The sequence below is a fragment of the Taudactylus pleione genome, unplaced genomic scaffold (assembly GCF_031769625.1).
Source record: "Taudactylus pleione unplaced genomic scaffold, aTauple2 ptg000372l, whole genome shotgun sequence".
NCBI lineage: Eukaryota > Metazoa > Chordata > Amphibia > Anura > Myobatrachidae > Taudactylus > Taudactylus pleione.
In genome coordinates this window covers 2,016,434-2,036,578 of record NW_028284773.1, presented here as the reverse complement: position 1 = coordinate 2,036,578, position 20,145 = coordinate 2,016,434, and the positions used below count along the sequence as shown (strand labels likewise).

At 44.2% G+C, this 20,145-nt stretch overlaps 1 protein-coding gene across 2 annotated transcripts in view; it reads right to left on the bottom strand.

The window, feature by feature from the left end:
• Positions 1–16,151, bottom strand: part of LOC148508242 (receptor-transporting protein 4-like) — a 30,808-nt gene extending 14,657 nt beyond the window's left edge. Inside the window, exons 1-2 of one of the 2 annotated variants that reach the window (XM_088444714.1) lie at positions 16,116–16,151; positions 4,192–4,468 (exon numbers count right to left, since the gene is read on the bottom strand). In XM_088444714.1, coding sequence (XP_088300840.1) covers positions 4,192–4,331 — 140 coding nt within the window. In that variant the 5' untranslated portion in view covers positions 4,332–4,468; positions 16,116–16,151. Of the gene's footprint in view, positions 1–4,191; positions 4,610–16,115 lie in introns of those variants that run through there. The other variant, XM_088444713.1, reaches the window with a different exon arrangement.
• Positions 16,152–20,145: the final 3,994 nt, after the last annotated feature.

Here is a 20,145-nt window from a genome sequence, read left to right as displayed (position 1 = left end):
TTGACAGCACACCCCCTTTGATCGGACACAACGAGCGAAGGACTTTCCTTCGCTCGTCGCGTCTGGCGCATGCGCACGACGGAGCTCCCTCCGTCGTGCGCATGCTCAGTCCAGAACATCGACCCACTTGCGAGCGGACAGCCGCTCGCGAGTGGGTCTGAATCAGGCCCCCTACCACAAGGGTCTCGTCGCAAGCCCGATGGTCGCGATGGTCTTGACCATCGCGACCATCATCCTGGCCGCTCGCATTAGCTGTGGGTGGCAACCCACAGCAATGCGAGCGACCAGGAGGACGCTCCTTAAAAAAAAAAAAAGACGCCCTGATTCAGAGCGAGCACTCTGTCACAGCGTCCGGCTCTGAATCATGGCCATAATCTCCTTGAAACTACAGTAGTTTTCAAAAGTAGGCAAGTATGCTCAAAGAACATGTAACAGTAAAAGAAGACTGTGCTGAGAGTGCCCAAGGAACAATATCGAGCCAGTGAGAATATTTCTATTTAATATGTATTTAATTATAGAAATAACATACAAAAAATATATAGAAATCAGCAATATCCTTTACACTCCTGTAAACATAGGAGCCTATTCATCATACGAAAAATGGCTCGTTAACCATGGGGAAATGCTAATTTCCGCGTATTTAAGTTACCGGGCCATTCATCATCAGGCGTCCGAAAAGGACCACTTGATATTCAGCAAACTTTGCCTTAGAGAACAAGCGCTATCTTCAGATCGTGGGGACTGCTGCTTTTCGGAGCAGCTGTCCCCACACCGGAGCAATGATGAATAGCTCCGGTGATAAGTATCCCCCGCTGCAAGCTGGATACTTAAGTATCCTCTGCGGCGAGTGGTTTTGATGTTTGTTTTGACAGTGGATGCCTACATGGACAAAGAGGACATGACACAAGGGCTAGGTGAGTATGGAAATTTCATTTTACAGATCCCGATCTTGGATTAAACTGGAGAAGGGGACAGACCAGTGCTAGGAACAAGGTAAGTATGAAGTGAGTACAGGTGAGAGTGAGTGAGTGTTGAATAATATATTAAAACCTTCAGTGTGTGTGTTCTGTCAGTTTTTAATATTTATTTTACAGGTGTACTAGAGGTACCAGCGGGCCCTTAATGCCCCACATGCTGGTACTTGTGGTTCTCCATGTACCAGCATGCAGAAGAGGCTTGCTGGGGCCTCTAATTCTCCTGTAAAAGACCACAATATTATATCTATTTTTACACACAATCAACCCGGCACCCACTGCCCAGGAGTGCCGGGGATAACACGGGCTATCAGCCCAGGCCTGGGGTGCCCTGGAGAGGGGGAACCCCTTTATTGGGGAGGACCCAACCTCCCCAGGGATCCCCGGCCTGGGCTGACTAGCGTGGGGTGATAATGTTTTGGCCTGGGGACCCCGTGAAGCAGGTCCCACGGCTGTTGCATTACACCCTCATTAGAAAAAGTCTGGTGCTGGTTGTGTTTGATACGGGGAACCCCTACTCATTTTACCCCCGTATTTCCACAAACCAGGACTGGCTCAGAAAAGCCAGGTGCTGGTTGTGCTTTTAGGGCCGGACCCCTCATCATTTAAAAAAAAAAATTTATAGCTTTTTTAACACTGAAGCATGCATGGATCTCACTGATCTGTGCATGCCTCTGTGTAACTCACACCTGCTCAGGCTATACTTGCTAGGTCTATTTTGTTGCGAGTTTGCATTTTCTCACACCCTGTTACATAGAGTGAGTTTTAAAAATGTGCAGGTATAGCGCTATACTCGCACATTTTCAAAATTAGGACCCTATTACATTTAACCCTATGGGGTAAATTTATTAAAGGTCGATTTGAATGTCGATTTGAAGTTCAATTTAGCTCACCTCAAACTGACTCAAATCGAATTTTGAAAACCCTCTGAAATCTTCATCTTGGTTCGGTTTTGAACAGTAATTTGCTGTTCGATTTGACATGTTCATGTACAAATCGAATGGCAAATCCCACTTCAAAACGAACTGCAAATCTCCGACAGCATAGAACTGCTTCATGCTTGCACTTTCAGCATGAGCAGTCCATTTTCACACAGATACATGCAGACATCAGTGAGAAAATTACGTAGGGCTCCACTGTACTTAATACAACCAGCACTGGGCTTTGGGAACCAGTCCTGGTTCTGGACTTACAGGGAAAAAATCACGTAGGGTTCCACTGTAAGTTCCAGGACCAGCACCGGACCCTTTCTAGCGGGGGGCTGATGCCACAGCCAGGGGAGCCCTATCACCGGGCCCCCCAGCCGCAGCATCACCCCTGACCACTAGTCAACCCAGGCCCGTATCAGTGGCCATTGATATGCAAACTACCTCTGAAATTCTATATTATAAATTTATATGTATACAGTAATGATCGCATAGTGCATCTGCAACTCTGTTTTTTGTATATGCCACTTTGAAATCTCAGCATGATGGCACCTTTCATTACTATTAGGGTGTGCAGTCTAGAGCCCCTCCTTATACCCCATATTGTGTATTTATACACACATCTGAAGCCTGAGATTGCTCCAGTCTAGATTTGCACCCCTCCCCCCACCCCCTCATATGTTTTTAAGCAGGGACCTAGCATTTGACTGCATAAGGCAACAGGCATAATTACAAGTAAGTCCTATTTATATTGTTAGTATCAGTTTATTTGGGGTGAGCGTTTGGGTGTGGGGCCCCCTGAGCTGTTTTGGCTGGACCTCTCCAGGGCATCACCATTTAATACATATAGTCACTTTGTATATCACCTTCATGATTGTTTATTATTTATGTATGTGTATGTATGTATGGATTAAAACTTTACTGTGTACGGTGTGTGTGTGTGTTTATTTCAACATTTCTTTACAGATGAACTACAGGTCCCAGTGGGCCCTTAATGCCCCGCATGCTGGTACTTGTGGTTCTCCAAGTACCAGCATGCGGGGGAGGCTTGCTGGGACCTGCAGTTCTACAGTAAAGACAATGTTTTAATTCTTATATTTTTACACTACATTTACACAATCAACTCACCGCCCAGGGGTGGCAGGGATAGCCCCGGGCTAACAGCCTAGGCCAGGGATGGCAGGGATAGCCCCGGGCTAACAGCCTAGGCTAGGGGTGCCCTGGAGAGGGGGACTCCTTTATTGGGGGGGTCCCGAACTCCCCAGAGATCCCTGGCAGGGCTGACTAGTGGTCAGGGCTGATGCTGTGGCTGGGGGGCCCAGTGACAGGGCTCCCCTGGCTATGGCATCAGTCCCTCGCTAGAAAGGGTCCAGTTCTGGTTCTGGGAATTACATGTAGACCCTATGCAAATGTTTCCCTGTAATTCCAGAACCAGGATTGGTTCCCAGAGCCCAGTGCTGGTTGTATTAAGTGCAGTGGAACCCTATGTATTTTTTTCCCTGTACTTAAACAACCAGGACTGGCTTTGCAAAGTTCGGGGCTGGTTGTGTTTTGGGGGGGTACCTCACGTAATTTTTTTTCTACATTTAACTCTTTATTTGTTTTTTACAGTCAGATACATGCAGGCATCTCACTGATGTCTGCATGTATCTGTGTCAATTGTACCTGATCATGCTCAAATTGAAAGCATGAAGCAGGTCTATTCATTTGGGGATTTGAAGATCGATTTTGTTTTCGATTTCAAATCGAATAATAGTAAATAAGAGATTTGTGTGTTGGTCTATGTAAAAGTACCAATGTATCCCGGTGTTCGATTTGAGGTCGATTTGACTAAAATTCGATTTGAAGTTCGATTTTACATTCGGTTTGGCCTTTAGTAAATACTCAAAAGCAAAATCGCATGCAAATCGCATGCCAAATCACTCAAAATACCAAATCGACCCTTAGTAAATTTACCCCTATATGTTAATTCAGTATCAGAGAGTGCATCCATAAAAACTGGTTACTGTTTCTCCCTTTCCTTCACATAATAAATATTATAAACGGACTCAATTGCATTATTGTAAATAGTACTAGAAAGGTGAGCAAGCATAAATGTCAAATAAAATGTAACATCGACATTTGTGTTCCTACAATAAATCTGGTAAGGCAAATGTATTGTAACTTTGTATAATACTGTGCACTTATAGACACTTGATTGTAATAGAAATAGAAAGTATAACACACACGCATGCCATGTGTCTATCTATGTAAGGTGTCATATACAATTACTTTTATTGTATTATATTTACCTTCCAAATGTTTTCTGTGTATACCGCATACCTTTCTCTTGTAATTGGAGATCATCATCCACATACAGTTTCCATGTATCACGGATTCCCCTTTCTTCTATTTCACTGTCAAATTCATCTGTCCAGGTTTCTGCATCCATGTTTAGTCCTGACAGCAGCTTTGAGAGCTGAGAGCTGAGAGCTGGGAACTGGGCAGGTCTAGCACTGACATTTCCAGAGAAACGAAACTTAGAGAACAGCCAATCTCAGCCAGCCTCATTTAACTAGTGCATATCTCCTAAGATGAGAAGACAGAAATGTATTCTGTTTTCACATCACATTTGTTATAAAGTAATCTTGCACAGTGCTGGATTAAATTGCAAACTTAAAAGCACCATATGCATTAAATCTACGCATGTGTCAGACACACTGTGCATGTGTCTTGATGGTTAATGCGGGGGAAACAGATCAGAATTGCATGGAGATCTATGCAATTCTAATAGGCATTCTTGGGAGGTGACTAGGGGTGTTTTTACATGCATACACATGTACATAGTTACATATACAGTACTCATAGATCAGCATGTTCAGACTCATACATAGGTATACATACCTAGTGGGAAACATGCCACCTGTGTGTTTATAGTACTGTACATCTTTATTACATAGGTATATATATACATACACTAATATACATGGAAAAACAGCCGCATACAGACTCCCATATACATATTTGTGTATATATATATATATATATATATATATATTAAATAATGAAAAAATCCCAAATGCCAGAAGGTGAACTGATCATAAAGATAAAGTGAAAAATACGTGATTTACAAATGGAAAAGCAATTTATCTTTAATAGAAAATCTTTGATCACCTGACGAACCATGATTCAAACATAAAAAGAAAAAAGTAAGGCAAAACATTGTGTGTAATGTCTTAATACTGCATCAATCAAACAGCCGTCTCTGTGTAAATTAGGAGTTGATGGAACTAAAATCAGTCCCCCATATGTAATAATACTCCAAATATGTATACAAAAAACACAGTTTAATTTATAAAATAAGGTCCACGATTAAATACGAACAAGAGCAAAAAATTGTAAAAGCTGATCTGTCCATCATAAGAGGGTCCAGGATAGCAGGGTCGCAACGTGTTTCGTCTTGGTAAGGTACGACTTCTTCAAGGGGATATGAGATATTACTCTAAGGACATATTTATATCTATGGTAATTAAAAATGGAGGATCTACATAGACCAAACAAAAAACATCACTTCCTGTCCTCAGGGAAAAAAACGTGACTTCCTGTCCTCAGACCGGGAAAAAACTTTCTATTTGGAGTAAACACTTTAAAATGCATTGTAAACATATAAGATATTCCTAAACATATATACTAAAAGAGCCCCATCCACATATAATATTGGAACTGGAGTGTAGCATTAATCACGTCCCCTCCGGTTTGGGGAAACAGAGCACCTACTAAAGAGTCCGTTTTTCTAAAGGACTGTCCCAAATGTCATTTCCTTATAGACGCTGAAACGAATGACAGCCGGGACTTCACTTCCTGTCCGGATTGTAGCATAATGGCACACGGACGTCACAGTAGCGGCAAGCAAATATAGGTGGAACGCATAACGCATGTGTGGAATCTCCTTCCGGGAGCCGTGGAGCGCACGGCCATTTTGCTTCCGGGATCTTGATGACTGACGCATGCGCGGTCACTAATTAGATGCCGAATAACGGCAATTAAGGGCAGCTGTTTTATGTATTAGGGAGGGTATATATACCTTGTATGTTTAGCCATATACATGCTTCTGATGAAGGACTGATTGTCTGAAACGCGTTAAGCGTGGGCTAAGTGGTGGAGCGCTGTCTAAAGTACCCCTTCCTGTTTGGCATATCCGAGTATCCGGAGCTTGGTTATTGCCTTCCTCTATTGTCATCTAGGAGGTGGACGGAGTCTTTGGGAGTGCTGTCAGCTTACCACCATTGATGATTTTAAACAAATGCTTGTTTAAACCTACACTTTGTAAGTGCAATTTGCCATTAAAATTTATGTGTCCAAGTTTGATCTCAACTATTTTTTGTTTCTCTTCTTATTCTCCCTATTGGTGTTGTTTTGATTAACACACAAACGGAGGAGATTTTTCTATATAGATGCCATCAATCATCTGTCTATAAGAAGTTCCCATTGGATTTATTATGCATTTCCTCATTATCAAGTGGAATCATTTATGGTGATTATTTTTAATACATTTTCTACACGGACCTATGTGAATTTGTGTTCAGAGGAGCGCTAGAGGTGGACTCACATATTATTGATAATCTGTATGTTCTTGGAGTTTTGGGTGTTTACTCTTTTGTGTCTTCACCACCTGCTGCACTTCTGAATTTATTGCGCACTTATTATCAAAATTGTCTTTTTGGACGTCACATCCTGTCCGGGTTAAGGCGCACTTGTCGTAACGTCACTTTCGCAAGTCCTCTGCATACAGTTCGATGGATACTAGGGAAATCTCTACCTTGGCACAGTCTGTCCTTGAAAAGCAGCCATTTTACACTCGACCAAAGTGTTTCAATGTGGTATAAAGTCATGTCCACATGAAACAGTGTCCATTTTTAGAAGGGCTTGTAATAAATAGCATTAAAAATATAAGAATACAAGGGTGAGTATAGATCCTACTAGTAATTATCTATATAAATAAAGGGAAGAATGCAACCACCATTAAAGTCTAATAAATACAAATATCTAAAAACTTTAAAAAGTTTTTTATGTTAAAAAAGAGAAATGAATAAAGATAATAGAAAATAAATAATCACAAATATTCATAAAAAAGATTCACATAGTAATCATAAAAAAGGTGCAATTTCAAAGGCTTCATTAAAACCACTGGGGGAGAGAGTGCCTAACTCAAAAATCCAATACATCTTTCTTTTGGATAATTTATTGAGAATGTCTCCCCCTCTCTCTCCAAGTTTAACTAATTCTATCAGTTTAAAAGATAAGTAATCGGGATCAGAATTATGATGTTCTGCAAAATATCTGTATATAGCATGTGTTGTTATTTTATTTTTGATTATTATTATTAATATTATTATTATCGTTTATTTGGCGCCACAAGTGTTCCGCAGCGCCTTACAAAGTACATAAACAAATAGATTGATTTACAGTGACGTACAGTACAGTACAATACAATACAGTACAGGACATGGATAATATACATTGCTACATTCGCGACCATAACACCCAGATAAGCAACAATGCAAAGCAACCAAGTGTTAGGTGCCCTGGTAGAGAGTAAGAAGAAGATGAAGGTAGAGTAAGGAGAAGCACAAGAGGGTAGAGGGCCCTGCTCATAGGAGCTTACATTCTAAGGGGGAGGGACAGACAAACAGGGGTGACACAGATGGGGTAGGCAGGGAGGGAGTATGTAGCAGCAAGTTAAGATGAGAGCTGGAAGGCTTTGATGAAATAGTGGGTCTTGAGAGCCCGTTTGAAGGATTGAAGAGAAGTGGAAAGTCTGATGGGAAGCGGGAGAGAGTTCCAAAGGTGGGGAGCAGCGCGGGCAAAATCTTGGAGGCGGGAGTGGGAGGAAGTAATCAATTGGCATGAGAGGCGGCGTGCATTTCTTGAATGAAGAGGGCGGACAGGAGAGTGAAGGGAGATGAGATCAGAGATGTAAATGGGAGAGGAATGGCTGACGGTTTTGTAAGTGAGCGTGAGAACCTTAAATTGGGTTCTAAAAGGGAAGGGGAGCCAGTGGAGAGCTTATAGGAGAGGGGAGGCAGATGCAGAGCGGTTTGAGAGGAAGATGAGCCAAGCAGCAGCATTGAGGACAGACTGGACAGGGGAGAGAAGGGATTTGGGGAGGCCAGATGGGAGGAGATTACAGTAGTCCAATCTAGAGATGACTGATGAGTGTATGAGGGTTTTAGTGGCATCCTGGGTGAGAAAGGGTCTAATCTTGGAAATATTTTTAAGATGAAAACGACAGGACTGCGAGAGATTCTGGATATGTGGTTTGAAGGAGAGGGAGGAGTCCAGGATAACTCTTGATATTACGAACATGCTCTTGAATACGTAATTTTAATATTCTCTTCGACTATCTTCGCCCCAAGTTTTGCCAATTTGGTGATGGGCAGTTGGGAAGAAGAAATTATTCATTACAATAATCCCTATGATTTTTTTCAGCTCCTGCCATGGATTCTACTTGGAGAAGGGGAAAGAAACATCTGGAAGCAGGTAAGTATGTGTGAGTGGGTAGGTGTATGTAATAAAGTTTTACTAGGCAAGGTGTGTGTGTGGTGTCTTTATTTAACTATTTATTTTACAGTGGGGGTATGGGTGCCAGCCACCTGCTGGCACTTGTAGTTCCACAAGTGCCAAAGGGCAGGCATGCTGGCACCTGTAGTCCCACTGTAAAATACAATAGTTTACTTATATTTATCACTTTATCACCTCTGTACCCACAGCCCAGGGTTACGGGTGGGGGTGACCCCTTCTTGCGGGGGTCCCCACTTCCCCTGAGATCCCCGGCTTGCCTGACCAGCTTGGGCTAATAATGCTTTGGCCACGGAGCCCCGGTAATAGGGTCTCAGGGCTGTGGCATTACAGCCCAGCCATTTTGGGTCCGGTGCTGGTTTTAATTATATGGGGACCCCTACGCAATTTTTTTCCCCCTGTAATTAAAACCAGGACTGACCCTGCAGCCTGTTGTTGGTTTCTAAATTACAGTGGAACCCTACTAATTTTGTTCCCCGTAATTTTAGGAACCATGACTGGCTGGCAAGTCCGGGGCTGGTTAAGCTTTAGGGGGGGACCTGATGTAATTTTTTTTTCTAACATTTAACCCATTTTTTTACAGCCTAGAACACAAGCAGCCTTCACATATCTCACTGATATGTGCAGGCTGCTTCCTCGGGAGAGTTTTGCAGAGAGAAGACGTTGCAATCTCGGGTGAGTAATCTGCAAAACATGCTACTCGGGGGAGATATCTCGTTCTGCTTCACCATCGGCCATCTCACTCTCAGCTAAACTCACTTTTTGCTAAATTTGAGAATTTCAGGAGCCTCAAATCACCCGAGTTTCGGCAAAACTAATCGAGTTAACAAAAGCAAACTCTCCCAAACTCGATTCTTAGTAAATTTACCCCTAGAAATTCATATGTTCCTATTACAGTATTCCAATAGATAAAAATAAGTTTGCGTTAATTTGTCACGGGTTTATCCAATTTGCAAGCTATCTTAAACTAATTTAGTCTAACCTTAAATGAGCACAAACTAGTTTTCTCCTGGTGGAACTTTATCTATCTATCTATCTATCTATCTACTTTAAATGAATAGGAAACTCTTGGTTAAATGGCACATTTATAGTGATGCAGCCAGGGGACTGGTCAGCAGCACTGACAGCTAGAATCTTACCGGGGTATAGGATTTTTACCAAGGGACTAGCATTCTCAGTATCTGGTACCAGAAATCTGAATGGCAAATTTGTTTACTTACAACTTTAGATTATTTGCAGAACTGGTAACTATGGTTATTTGCCAGGGTAAATGTTTTGATAAAAGAATATTGTTACATTGTGATAAAATGGGAGTTAATGGGATATCAAATATAAACTTCATAACTGAGGGGTCTATTTACTAAGCAGTGTTAGGAGACAGAGTGAAAAGTTATAAGAAAGTGACAAAGTGCCAGCCAATCAGCTCCCAACTGTCATTTTTCAAACACAGCCTGTGAGATGACAGTTGGGAGCTGATTAGTTGGCACCTTATCACAGACTTATCACTTTTCACTCTGTCTCATAACACTGCTTAGTAAATAGACCCCTAAAAGTTTTCACATTATTGATAGCATAGGGTAGGATGTACTAAACCTTGGAGAGAGATAAAGTGGAGAGATATAAAGTACCAGCCAACCAACTCCTAACTGTCAATTCACATGCTGTGTTTGAAAAATGACAGTTAGGAGCTGATTGGTTGGTACTTTATATGTCCACTTATCCCCCTCCTACAGTATATCTGATTTGATTTATATTACTAAAACTAACTATTATTTTACAACTTTTCTTCTGACACTGTGATTCTTCTTTCCTTTCCCCACTGTTTGGCAGCTGTCCACATCCTGTCTGGTGACTGGCCATGCCCTTTTAGGGGTACTCCACTATTTTGTGGGCCCCTACCATTACATTCCCCTGTTGGGCCATTGATGTCCCAGACCATCACTGCTTATACACTATATTCCCTACCACACGTACACACATACACAAACAAAAAGATACATTTTATCAAAAGCCAATTAACCTAACAATGTGTTTGAAGTATAGGAGGAAAACCCACAAAAGCAGTTGGAGAACATACAAACTCCACACAGATGGAGTTTCAGGTTGTGTTTTCTGTATTTACATGCAAAAGGTTGTCTGTAAGAAATATACCTTACCATCCTCTTTCTGAAGATTTTCATTTATAAATAATCTTATACATCCGTTACTCCTGATTGCTCAAAAAATGAATATAGACTTCACATTGAATTAATACCCTCTGCAGCCCCAGTTTGTTGCCCCAACCAGAACCGACATAAATTCAATGCCCACACCAACACCCACATAACATTGATACCCATCAAAAAACACTCACATATTCTCCAGCCAGCAGGAATGATTTTTCATGGACAAGTCCTTCCCCTACAGCTCACTTTATTCTCTGATGTTTGTGACATGGGAATGACTGAGAGTAGATGAGGGGAGGTTCTTTACCACTAAATGGCATAGCTTGCCTCAGAATACATGATTTTTAATGATTGAAAGTGACTAAAGTAACACTGAACAGCATGCAGGACCTGGCAGGGATTACATTATACTAGGAGTGCTGAAGGGTAATTCACAGTTGTCCAGAATATGCATGTTCTCATCCGTGTATACAATGTGTGTATTCTGCAGATACAAGTGTTTCTGTACTATATTTCCCATATTCAGCTTCCCAGTATCCTAGGACAAACTGGGGAAGAGGAAGAGCCTGATCACAGACACACTGAATACTGTATGTACACCATGTATAGGTAACCTGTCCTCTGTCTAGGTTTCCATACTCCCTTGTAAATAATTTCAGGGGTCTGTGTGGATATCCAAACTGCTGTCTGGAGTTTGTGTCAGTGTCAGTGTCTTGTGAAGGAGTAGCTGGTCTTTGGCCCTCATTCAGAGCCGCTCGTTAGCGGCAGTACGCTCGTTCCGAGCGATGTTTGCACATCTGCGCATGCGTACGCTTTTTAGTACGCATGCGCGAACCAGTCAGTGCGGCCGAAAATCGTTTGTACGCTATATAGCGAGTGCCTGCTATTTTGAGTGACAGAATGAGGCGTATGTGGGTGGTAACAGGGGAAGGTGCTTGAAAATGGGGAGTGGAGATCCGAACGCAGGCGTGCTTAAAGGTCAAAACGGGCGTTTTATGGGTGTGTATATTTAAAACAGCAGCATCATTGACCACGTCACTGGGTTATTTTAGAGCCAGAACTGCTCGCAAATTTGTGGTAGCAAACACCAACCACAAGAATAGCGAGCAGTTCATACGCTGGTCGATGTACTCGATTAATCTAATAAATAGCGGACATGACGTAGGATGCGTGCGGCCAGGGGGCGTTTTTAACAAATAAACGAGCGTATGTTTTGCTCGTTCGTTCAGACTTAGAGGTGTGAACAGACTGCAATGTGCGTACGGATCATTTGAATAGCCACCCCTTGTTTTTAAACGAACGACCGCAAATAGCGAACGGCTCTGAATGAGGGCCTTTGTCTCCTAACTCACTGAGTGGGATCTTCATAGCTAACTGACCAGCCTGCGGAAGTGCCCCATGTTTGTTTCACTTACCGTTTGTTTAGTGAAAATGCTGTGCCTGCCGGGTGAAAGGATACAATCTGAAGGATTGAAGCGAATAATCGCAACAGGGGCGGATTGGGATGAAAAACCAGCCCGGGAAATTTCTGGAAGCAGCCCTAATGGAGGAGGGGTCTGTTGAGGGGGCAGGGTTTGTCAAGAGGGAGGTGGCGGAGGGAGGGAAAGAAATTTTCTGAGTTGGATGCAGTGGTGGCTTTCCTTGTGTCTTTTGCTGCAGTTGTATAGGCGACTTAATGCTAATGCTGCTACAGAGCCCTTCCCTGGTGTATATCCGGGTGTCTGAGACGACCACTTTTAATGTCTACAGATGCTGCAATCATGCTTTGTGCGTTTTTAAACCCCCCCATCAGTTGCACTGTTGAGGTAAGTTACAGCATCATTCATGTCTCAACCACTATCAACAACATGCCTGTGTCACTCTAATAACACCCTCACTCTATTTTACATCTGCATTTGATTAGCCAAACCCCAGTAACCACCCAAGTACAGTACACAAAGCACATTTCTAATACACTACTTCGTGCATGCGTCCAATCCTGTACTGTGACTCTGTACTAACATTATCAGGATGCATGATGCAGAAAACAAACACATTGTCCCCAATAAGAAAAGACAAACATTGGCCCCTGACAGGAAAAAACATAACACATTAGCAACCACAGGAAAAAACAACACACACATTAGACCCTCAAGGGAAAAAAAACAAATACATTTCCCCCCTACAGGAAAAAATAAAACACATTAATACATTTACCCCCAGAATGACAGAGGATGAGAAAAACATGGAGGGTGATGTAATAGAAACATAGAATTTGACAGCAGATAAGAACCACTTGGCCAATCTAGTCTGCCCTAAGCACACGCACACGTACACACTAGGATTATTTTTTTTTTTTATTAGACACCAGTATATTTTTGGATTGTGGGAGGAAATCGGAGTACTCAGAGGAAACCCACGCAAGCACAGGGAGAATATACCACACCGTTTAGGGCCATGGTGGAAATTGTACCCATGACCTCAGCAGGGGCGTCTTAAGAGAGGAGGGGGCCCGTGTGCACTCCCCGTGCAGGGCCCCCTCCTCTCTTCCCGGTGGCCGGCAGTCGACTGACGCGGCTGGCCAGCCACCAAGGCATTAGTAGACTCTGGGCACTAGAGTGTGCCCGGAGTCTACGGCGCATTCGCAGAACACTGGAAAAATGTCCGGACAGGTAAGTTTGAAATAATATGGGTGCAGGGTGTGCAGTGCGGGGCCCCCCTGGACCCGGGGGCCCATGTGCCTCGCACACACTGCACCCATTATAGATACGCCACTGGACCTCAGTGCTCCACACATTCCTGGTTGTGCTCAACTCCTACACTCCCCCCACTACACTCCTTCTAATGCCCATCTACTGTATTCCCCTCAAACTCTTGGTAATGCCCATCTCCTACAGTATATCCACCTCACACTCCTGATAGTGTTGATTCCTGTAACCCTCACTTCACCCACATACCTATTAGTGCCCATGTACTGCATCCCCCCGTGCACACTCCTGGTGATGCCTATCTTCTACATACCCCTCCACACACAGTCCTGGTGGTGCCCATCTTTTACATACCACTCCCCCCCTCCCCCACACATACACCTAGTAGTGCCTATATTCTGCATAACCCCCCTACACACACATACACACCCGAACTTGGTAGTGCCTACATTCTGCATATTTCCCCCACTACACACACACTCTCTCTCTCCCTCTCCTGGTGGTGTTCATCTTCTGCATACACCCACCCCCCCACACCTGGTACTGCCCATGCCCACCCCCCTACACACAGACACTCTTTCTCTCTCCTGGTGGTGGCCATCTTCTGCATTCACCCCCCCTTCACACACACCCGGTAGTACACATACATGCACACAAGTGTAGTAGGATGTATCATAAGAAATGGAGTATCGGAGGGGATTAAGGTAGACTCTAGTGGGAAATAAGTTGGTTAGAAGAAGTTGGAAGAGAAGGGAAGGTATGGAGCACAGGTTCTCAAACTCGGTCCTCAGGACCACATGCAGTGCATGTTTTCTAGGTCTCCTCACAGAATCACAAGTGAAAGAATTACCTCCACCTGTGGATCTTTTTAAAATGTGTCAGTGAGTAATGACTACACCTGTGCACCTGCTGGGTAACCTGGAAAATGTGACCTGTGTAGGGTCCTGAGGACCGAGTTTGAGAACCATATCGCACAGACAGGGGTACAGGCAAGCCCATACAGATAGTAACACAAGAAAGCCCATACCCATAGACAGGGGCACAGGTAACCTCATGCGCACATTTGCACAAGCATACTGCACAAGTAAACACAACACACTACTGTACAGGGAGCTGAAAAAACCCAGAGCGCCACAGCCAACTCCCCATTCTAGTGTGATAATCAAGGTAAGGGATGTGAATGGTGACAGGTCTTACTCTTTAAAATACAGCCAACCAGTAGAAAGTGTAATTTGTGTTATACATGTGTGTATACACAATATACATGTTTCTTTAGAAGCATGTAGATAGGTCATTATTATTATTTTTTCACTTTTCCAATTTTTGTTATGTCAGGTTGCCGTGTGTATGTAATGACTGCTCCAATCAGAGAGCACAGATTTAAGGACTGAGGGCTATCTTGGCACACACTTCCATGTACACCGAACACACACGCGAACTCAGAATCTCAGCACACTCGCGAGTTCCAGCAGACATCATGCAGTCTCAGCACACATGCACATAATATGCAGTCTCAGCAAACATACATAGACACACATGCAGTCTCAGCAAACATACATAGACACAATTGCAGTCTCAGCAAACACAGACACACATGCAGTCTCAGCAAACACACATGCAGTCTCAACAAGCACAGACACACATGCAGTCTTAGCAAACACATACAGACACCATGTAGTCTCAGCATATAGACACACATGCAGTCTCGGCAAACACAGCCACACATGCAGTCTCAGCAAACACAGACACACATGCAGTCTCAGTACATATACACACATGCAGCCTCAGTACATATACACACATGCAGCCTCAGTACATATACACACATGCAGTCTCAGCAGACACACATGCAGTCTCAGCAAACACAGACACACATGCAGTCTCAGCACACATAGACACACACACACATGTAATCTCATGACACATACAGACACCATGTAGTCTCAGCATACAGACACACATGTAGTGTCAGCAAACATAGCCACACGTGCAGTCTTGGCAAACACAGACACACATGCAGTCTCAGTACATATACACACATGCAGTCTCAGTACATATACACACATGCAGCCTCAGTACATATACACACATGCAGTCTCAGCAGACACACGTGCAGTCTCAGCAAACACAGACACACATGCAGTCTCAGCACACATAGACACACACACATGTAATCTCATGACACATACAGACACCATGTAGTCTCAGCATACAGACACATATGCAGTCTCAGCAAACATAGCCACACATGCAGTCTCGGCAAACACAGACACACATGCAGTCTCAGTACATATACACACATGCAGTCTCAGCAAACACAGACACACATGCAGTCTCAGTACATATACACACATGCAGTCTCAGCAAACACAGACACACATGCAGTCTCAGTACATATACACACATGCAGTCTCAGCAAACACAGACACACATGCAGTCTCATTACATATACACACATGCAGTCTCAGCAAACACAGACACACATGCAGTCTCAGTACATATACACACATGCAGTCTCAGTACATATACACACATGCAGCCTCAGTACATATACACACATGCAGTCTCAGCAGACACACATGCAGTCTCAGTAAACACAGACACACATGCAGTCTCAGCACACATAGACACACACACACATGTAATCTCTTGACACATACATAGACACACATGTAGAGTCAGCTCATATACATAGACAAACATGCAGTCTAAGTATACATTTTAAGCCTCAAAAGATGCATACACACATTACAGTAAAGAAGGCTGTTAACAATGGGTAGTAGCTTTGTGTCAAACCACCCTTACTTGGCAATTATTGTAGTCTGGCTGCAGCAGCTCTTCTTAGTACTTCAGTACTGTCGCGTCTCTCTGAGTGCAGGGGATGGACTGGAGGAGGCCAGATGGGAGGAGCCTGGAGGTGCACTGAGCTAGAGAGTAGTGTGCAGCTGCCTAGCCCTATGTTCCCCGAGAATGATGTATGTCGCTGGTCCCTGCTCCCGCCGGTGACAACACCCGGCAACCTTTGCATCAGCAGCTGCCGACACTGGTACATTTATAAGCGGCCTGGCTGTCAGACTGTGTCAGGCCAGCCGGCCTGGCAGAGGAGGGGATGGGACCAGCCCAGCGGGAACTTACCCGCTGTCCCGGTGGCCCAATCCGCCCCTGAATCGCAATGTCAGTGAGTGAAAGAGTGTAAGAAGGGGAGAGGTGTAGGGGGAAGTGAGAGGGATGGGAGTGGATGGAGACAGAGGAGTAGAAAGAAGGGCAGACTCTGGGCCTAATTCAGACCCGCTCACGAGCGCTCGCAAGCGGGTCGATGTTGGCCAAGTGCGCATGCGCGCGATGGAGACGGGTCCGTCGTGCGCATGCGCGAGACCCGAATAATGACGGCCAAGCCGTCGCTATGGGTCTCGCACCAAAGGGGGCGTGCTGTCGATGGTGAGTGACAGCACGCCCCCTTTGGTGGGCGTGCCAGGGGCGTGGCTGCCCAGACGGAGGCGTTCCCATGGGAACGCCTACCGTCTGGGACTGGCCCCACTGACATCACAAGTGATGTCAGTGGGAGTGCTTTTGGCTCTGATAGAGCCAAAAGCACTCCAGGGCTTGTGGCAACAAGACCCTACCGCAAAGGTCTCGTCGCAAGCCCGATGGTCGCGATGGTCTTGACCATTGCAACCATCTTTTTGGCCGCTCGCTATAGCTGTGGGTGGTCACCCACAGCTATGCCAGCGGCCAGGAGGCCGCTCTAAAAACTAAGAGGGAGGGCCCTGATTCAGAGCGAGCGCTCTGTCAGAGCGTCCAGCTCTGAATCAGGGCCTCTGTCCGATCCGTGGTACAATCAGAATCAGGTTATTGATCGTGGCCCGGGGGAAGGGGCAGCTGCTAGAGGTACAGCGCTGCTTGTAATTAAGAAGATATTGGAGAATCAACAGAATGGGGCTCCTGACAGTGCCTGTACATTCCTGTGACCAGGAGCACTGATAGCAGCAAGGAGCTGTTCTGTGTAGCCGGCACCCACCCATGCCTTGCGCCCTGTGCGGGGGTATATGCCACACTGCCCTAGTTACGGCCTTGTCAGTTCCATACATTGTGTAGCGTCTCGCTCCAACTATGGGCAGTCAGCTTGTCCCGTTTCCCTATCGACTAGTCTGGTGCACGATCAGTGTTTGGCCAGCTTTGAGGCTTGTATTAATGGAAATCAACCTAGTAAATGATTTCTATAACATGATGCATATGCCATCCTCATGTACAGATGTGATACATACTGCATTAAAGTAATCATGGTATAATTATGCTGTACAGTATATTTGTGCATGTCAGAGAACTGGGAAATTATTATCGGATCCCATAATCCAGAGGGGGCCTTGTATATGCCATCAGTTACTTTTTATGTATGATAAGAGGCAGAGCATTCATTAACCAGTTTTACACTTTCTGATTTTATACAGCGTAATTTGAAAAAATCGATGGAAATAAGAATAACAAAATGCTTGTAAATGGAGAAAACATATGAAGGATTAAATATAATATATACAGTACATAGTAATAAATATATTCTACCATCAGGCTCGGACTGGGCCACCAGGGAGTTGGTGAAATCCCCGGTGGGCCCCACTGATTTATAGTCACGCCCTCTATCACGGGAGGGTGGGGCCTATGGTGCAGGTTGCTGTAGCAGGCTGCAGTGCAGCTTCTTGTTGGGCAGTCATCAAGGCTGTGACTGACCTGGCCGGCAGCTACAGGCAGAGGCCAGGGGAACACTGTAGTCAGACTCAGCACTGCACTACTGGGTAATAAATCCCAGTAGTCTTTGCACAGGAGTCAGAGGAGCAGGTGCTGAGCTCTGATTGGAGGAGCCCATCACATGCTCCTCTGACCCTTGGAGATCAGCAACAGCACAGCCTCATGGGAGTGACTCATTGAGAGGCTGTGACTGCTGCTCTGCCGGCTGCCTGAGGCTGCTGTGGCTCTTGGTGACTACACTGTGTGGGCACTACAGTGTGGCATGATGTGTGGGCACTACAGTGCGGTATAATGTGTGGTCACTACAGGGTGGTATAATGTGTGCGGCACTTCAGTGTGGTACAATGTGTGGGGCACTACAGTGTGGCATTATGTATGGACACCATAGGCATCTTTATAATGGGTGCAAGGTGTGTGGTGCACAGGGGCCCCTGGGTCTAGGGGGGCCCACACCGCACACCTTGCACCCATAGGTAATTATACTTACCTCTCCACCAATCCCGATGGGCTGCACCGGCACTGCAGAGCAGTAAACACTCACTGGGAAAATGGCGACGGCCATTTTCCCAGTGATCTGCGCATGCGCAGAAATTATGTCCGCGGGAAAGTAGGCGCGGGTGCCATTTTCCTGGAGACCTGTGCATGCGCAGTAGATTCTGGCATGAAGCCAGAATTTACAGCGCTCAGTGCAAGCTGAGCCGCTGACAGAGAGGGGGGGACCCAAATGGAGGCTGCACACGAGCCCCCTCTCTTAAAACGCCCCTGGTGGACACTACAGTGTGACATAATGTGGGGGCACTACATTGGGGTATAATGTGTGGGCACTACAGTGTGGTATAATGTAGATGCGTTACACTGTTGTATAATATGGGGGCACTACAGAACTACAAATAGTTTCAGACATGCAACTATATTAATAACAAATCTATTATTCAGACACTCAGGTCAGAATTAAGTGCCACCTGGACCTGGGGCTGAAAGTGTTAAGGGCCTATACTGAGCAGGGGAGGAGCTGTGACCAGTGCTCTGTGACTGCGACCAGAGACATGTGGGCATGTACACCCCCTATACTATCGGCCTCACTGGCTACCTGAATATATACAAATAGAAAAATAGCAATACAATTTGAACACTTATGATTTATGGAAAAGTGTGTAACCAGCTAGGCATCTGGTCATCATCATGCTACCACAACAATGGGCCTATTTTTATGTGGAGGCCTGGAGCTGTAGCTCCATCTGTTGCATTGTTAACCCTAGAAAACTGACCTTATAAAAAGTTTCATAACAACTAACCTGGGTCTGTGATACCCGTAAGATGAAGAATCCATAGTATCCAAAAGAAAAAACATTTATTGAACAATGGTGCAATGCATGGCTACAATATGCTCTAAGCAAGAAATTACAATTGAAAAAGATAACGATTTTATTCATTCAAATACAATCAGAACAATACATTGGCCGATGTTCTATGCACATCGGCTTGTGAAACTTGTTTCATCGGTATGATGTCTTTCGGTTCTTTTTCAATAGACATATTACACATCTCTTTGGTTAGCTTTCTAGGGTTATTCTGGCCCTGCAGACACTTTATATTACCAAAAATTAACATAGTACATCAAACAATCAATATACAAAATTGTTCAGCAAGTAAAGACACACATGAACAAAATGCTTTTAAGTAATGTTCTTTTACACCAACTATAGATATTATGATATTATGAGAAATATGGCAATGTAAATAATTGTTTCTTACAGAGGAAATAAAGATGTTCTTGAAGCTAAGTAGAAAAATCATAAACAAGGGTCTGTGGCAAAGAACAAAAAGTGGTATCCTTAGACCACTGTACATAGGTAACACATACACTGTTTGGCTTCAACTTCTGCACAATAAAAATAATTTTAAGTAAAATATTAACCCTTATACCCTTATATTCCCAAACTGTCTAAAACACAAACATTGTTGCGCTATGTAATGGCAATACCAGGGAAATAATTAATTTAATTGTGTGTGTGGGATAGATAAGTAATTCATTCTTATACCAATCAAACTATATACCAATTTTGGAAAATATATTTGCTGCATTTATGAA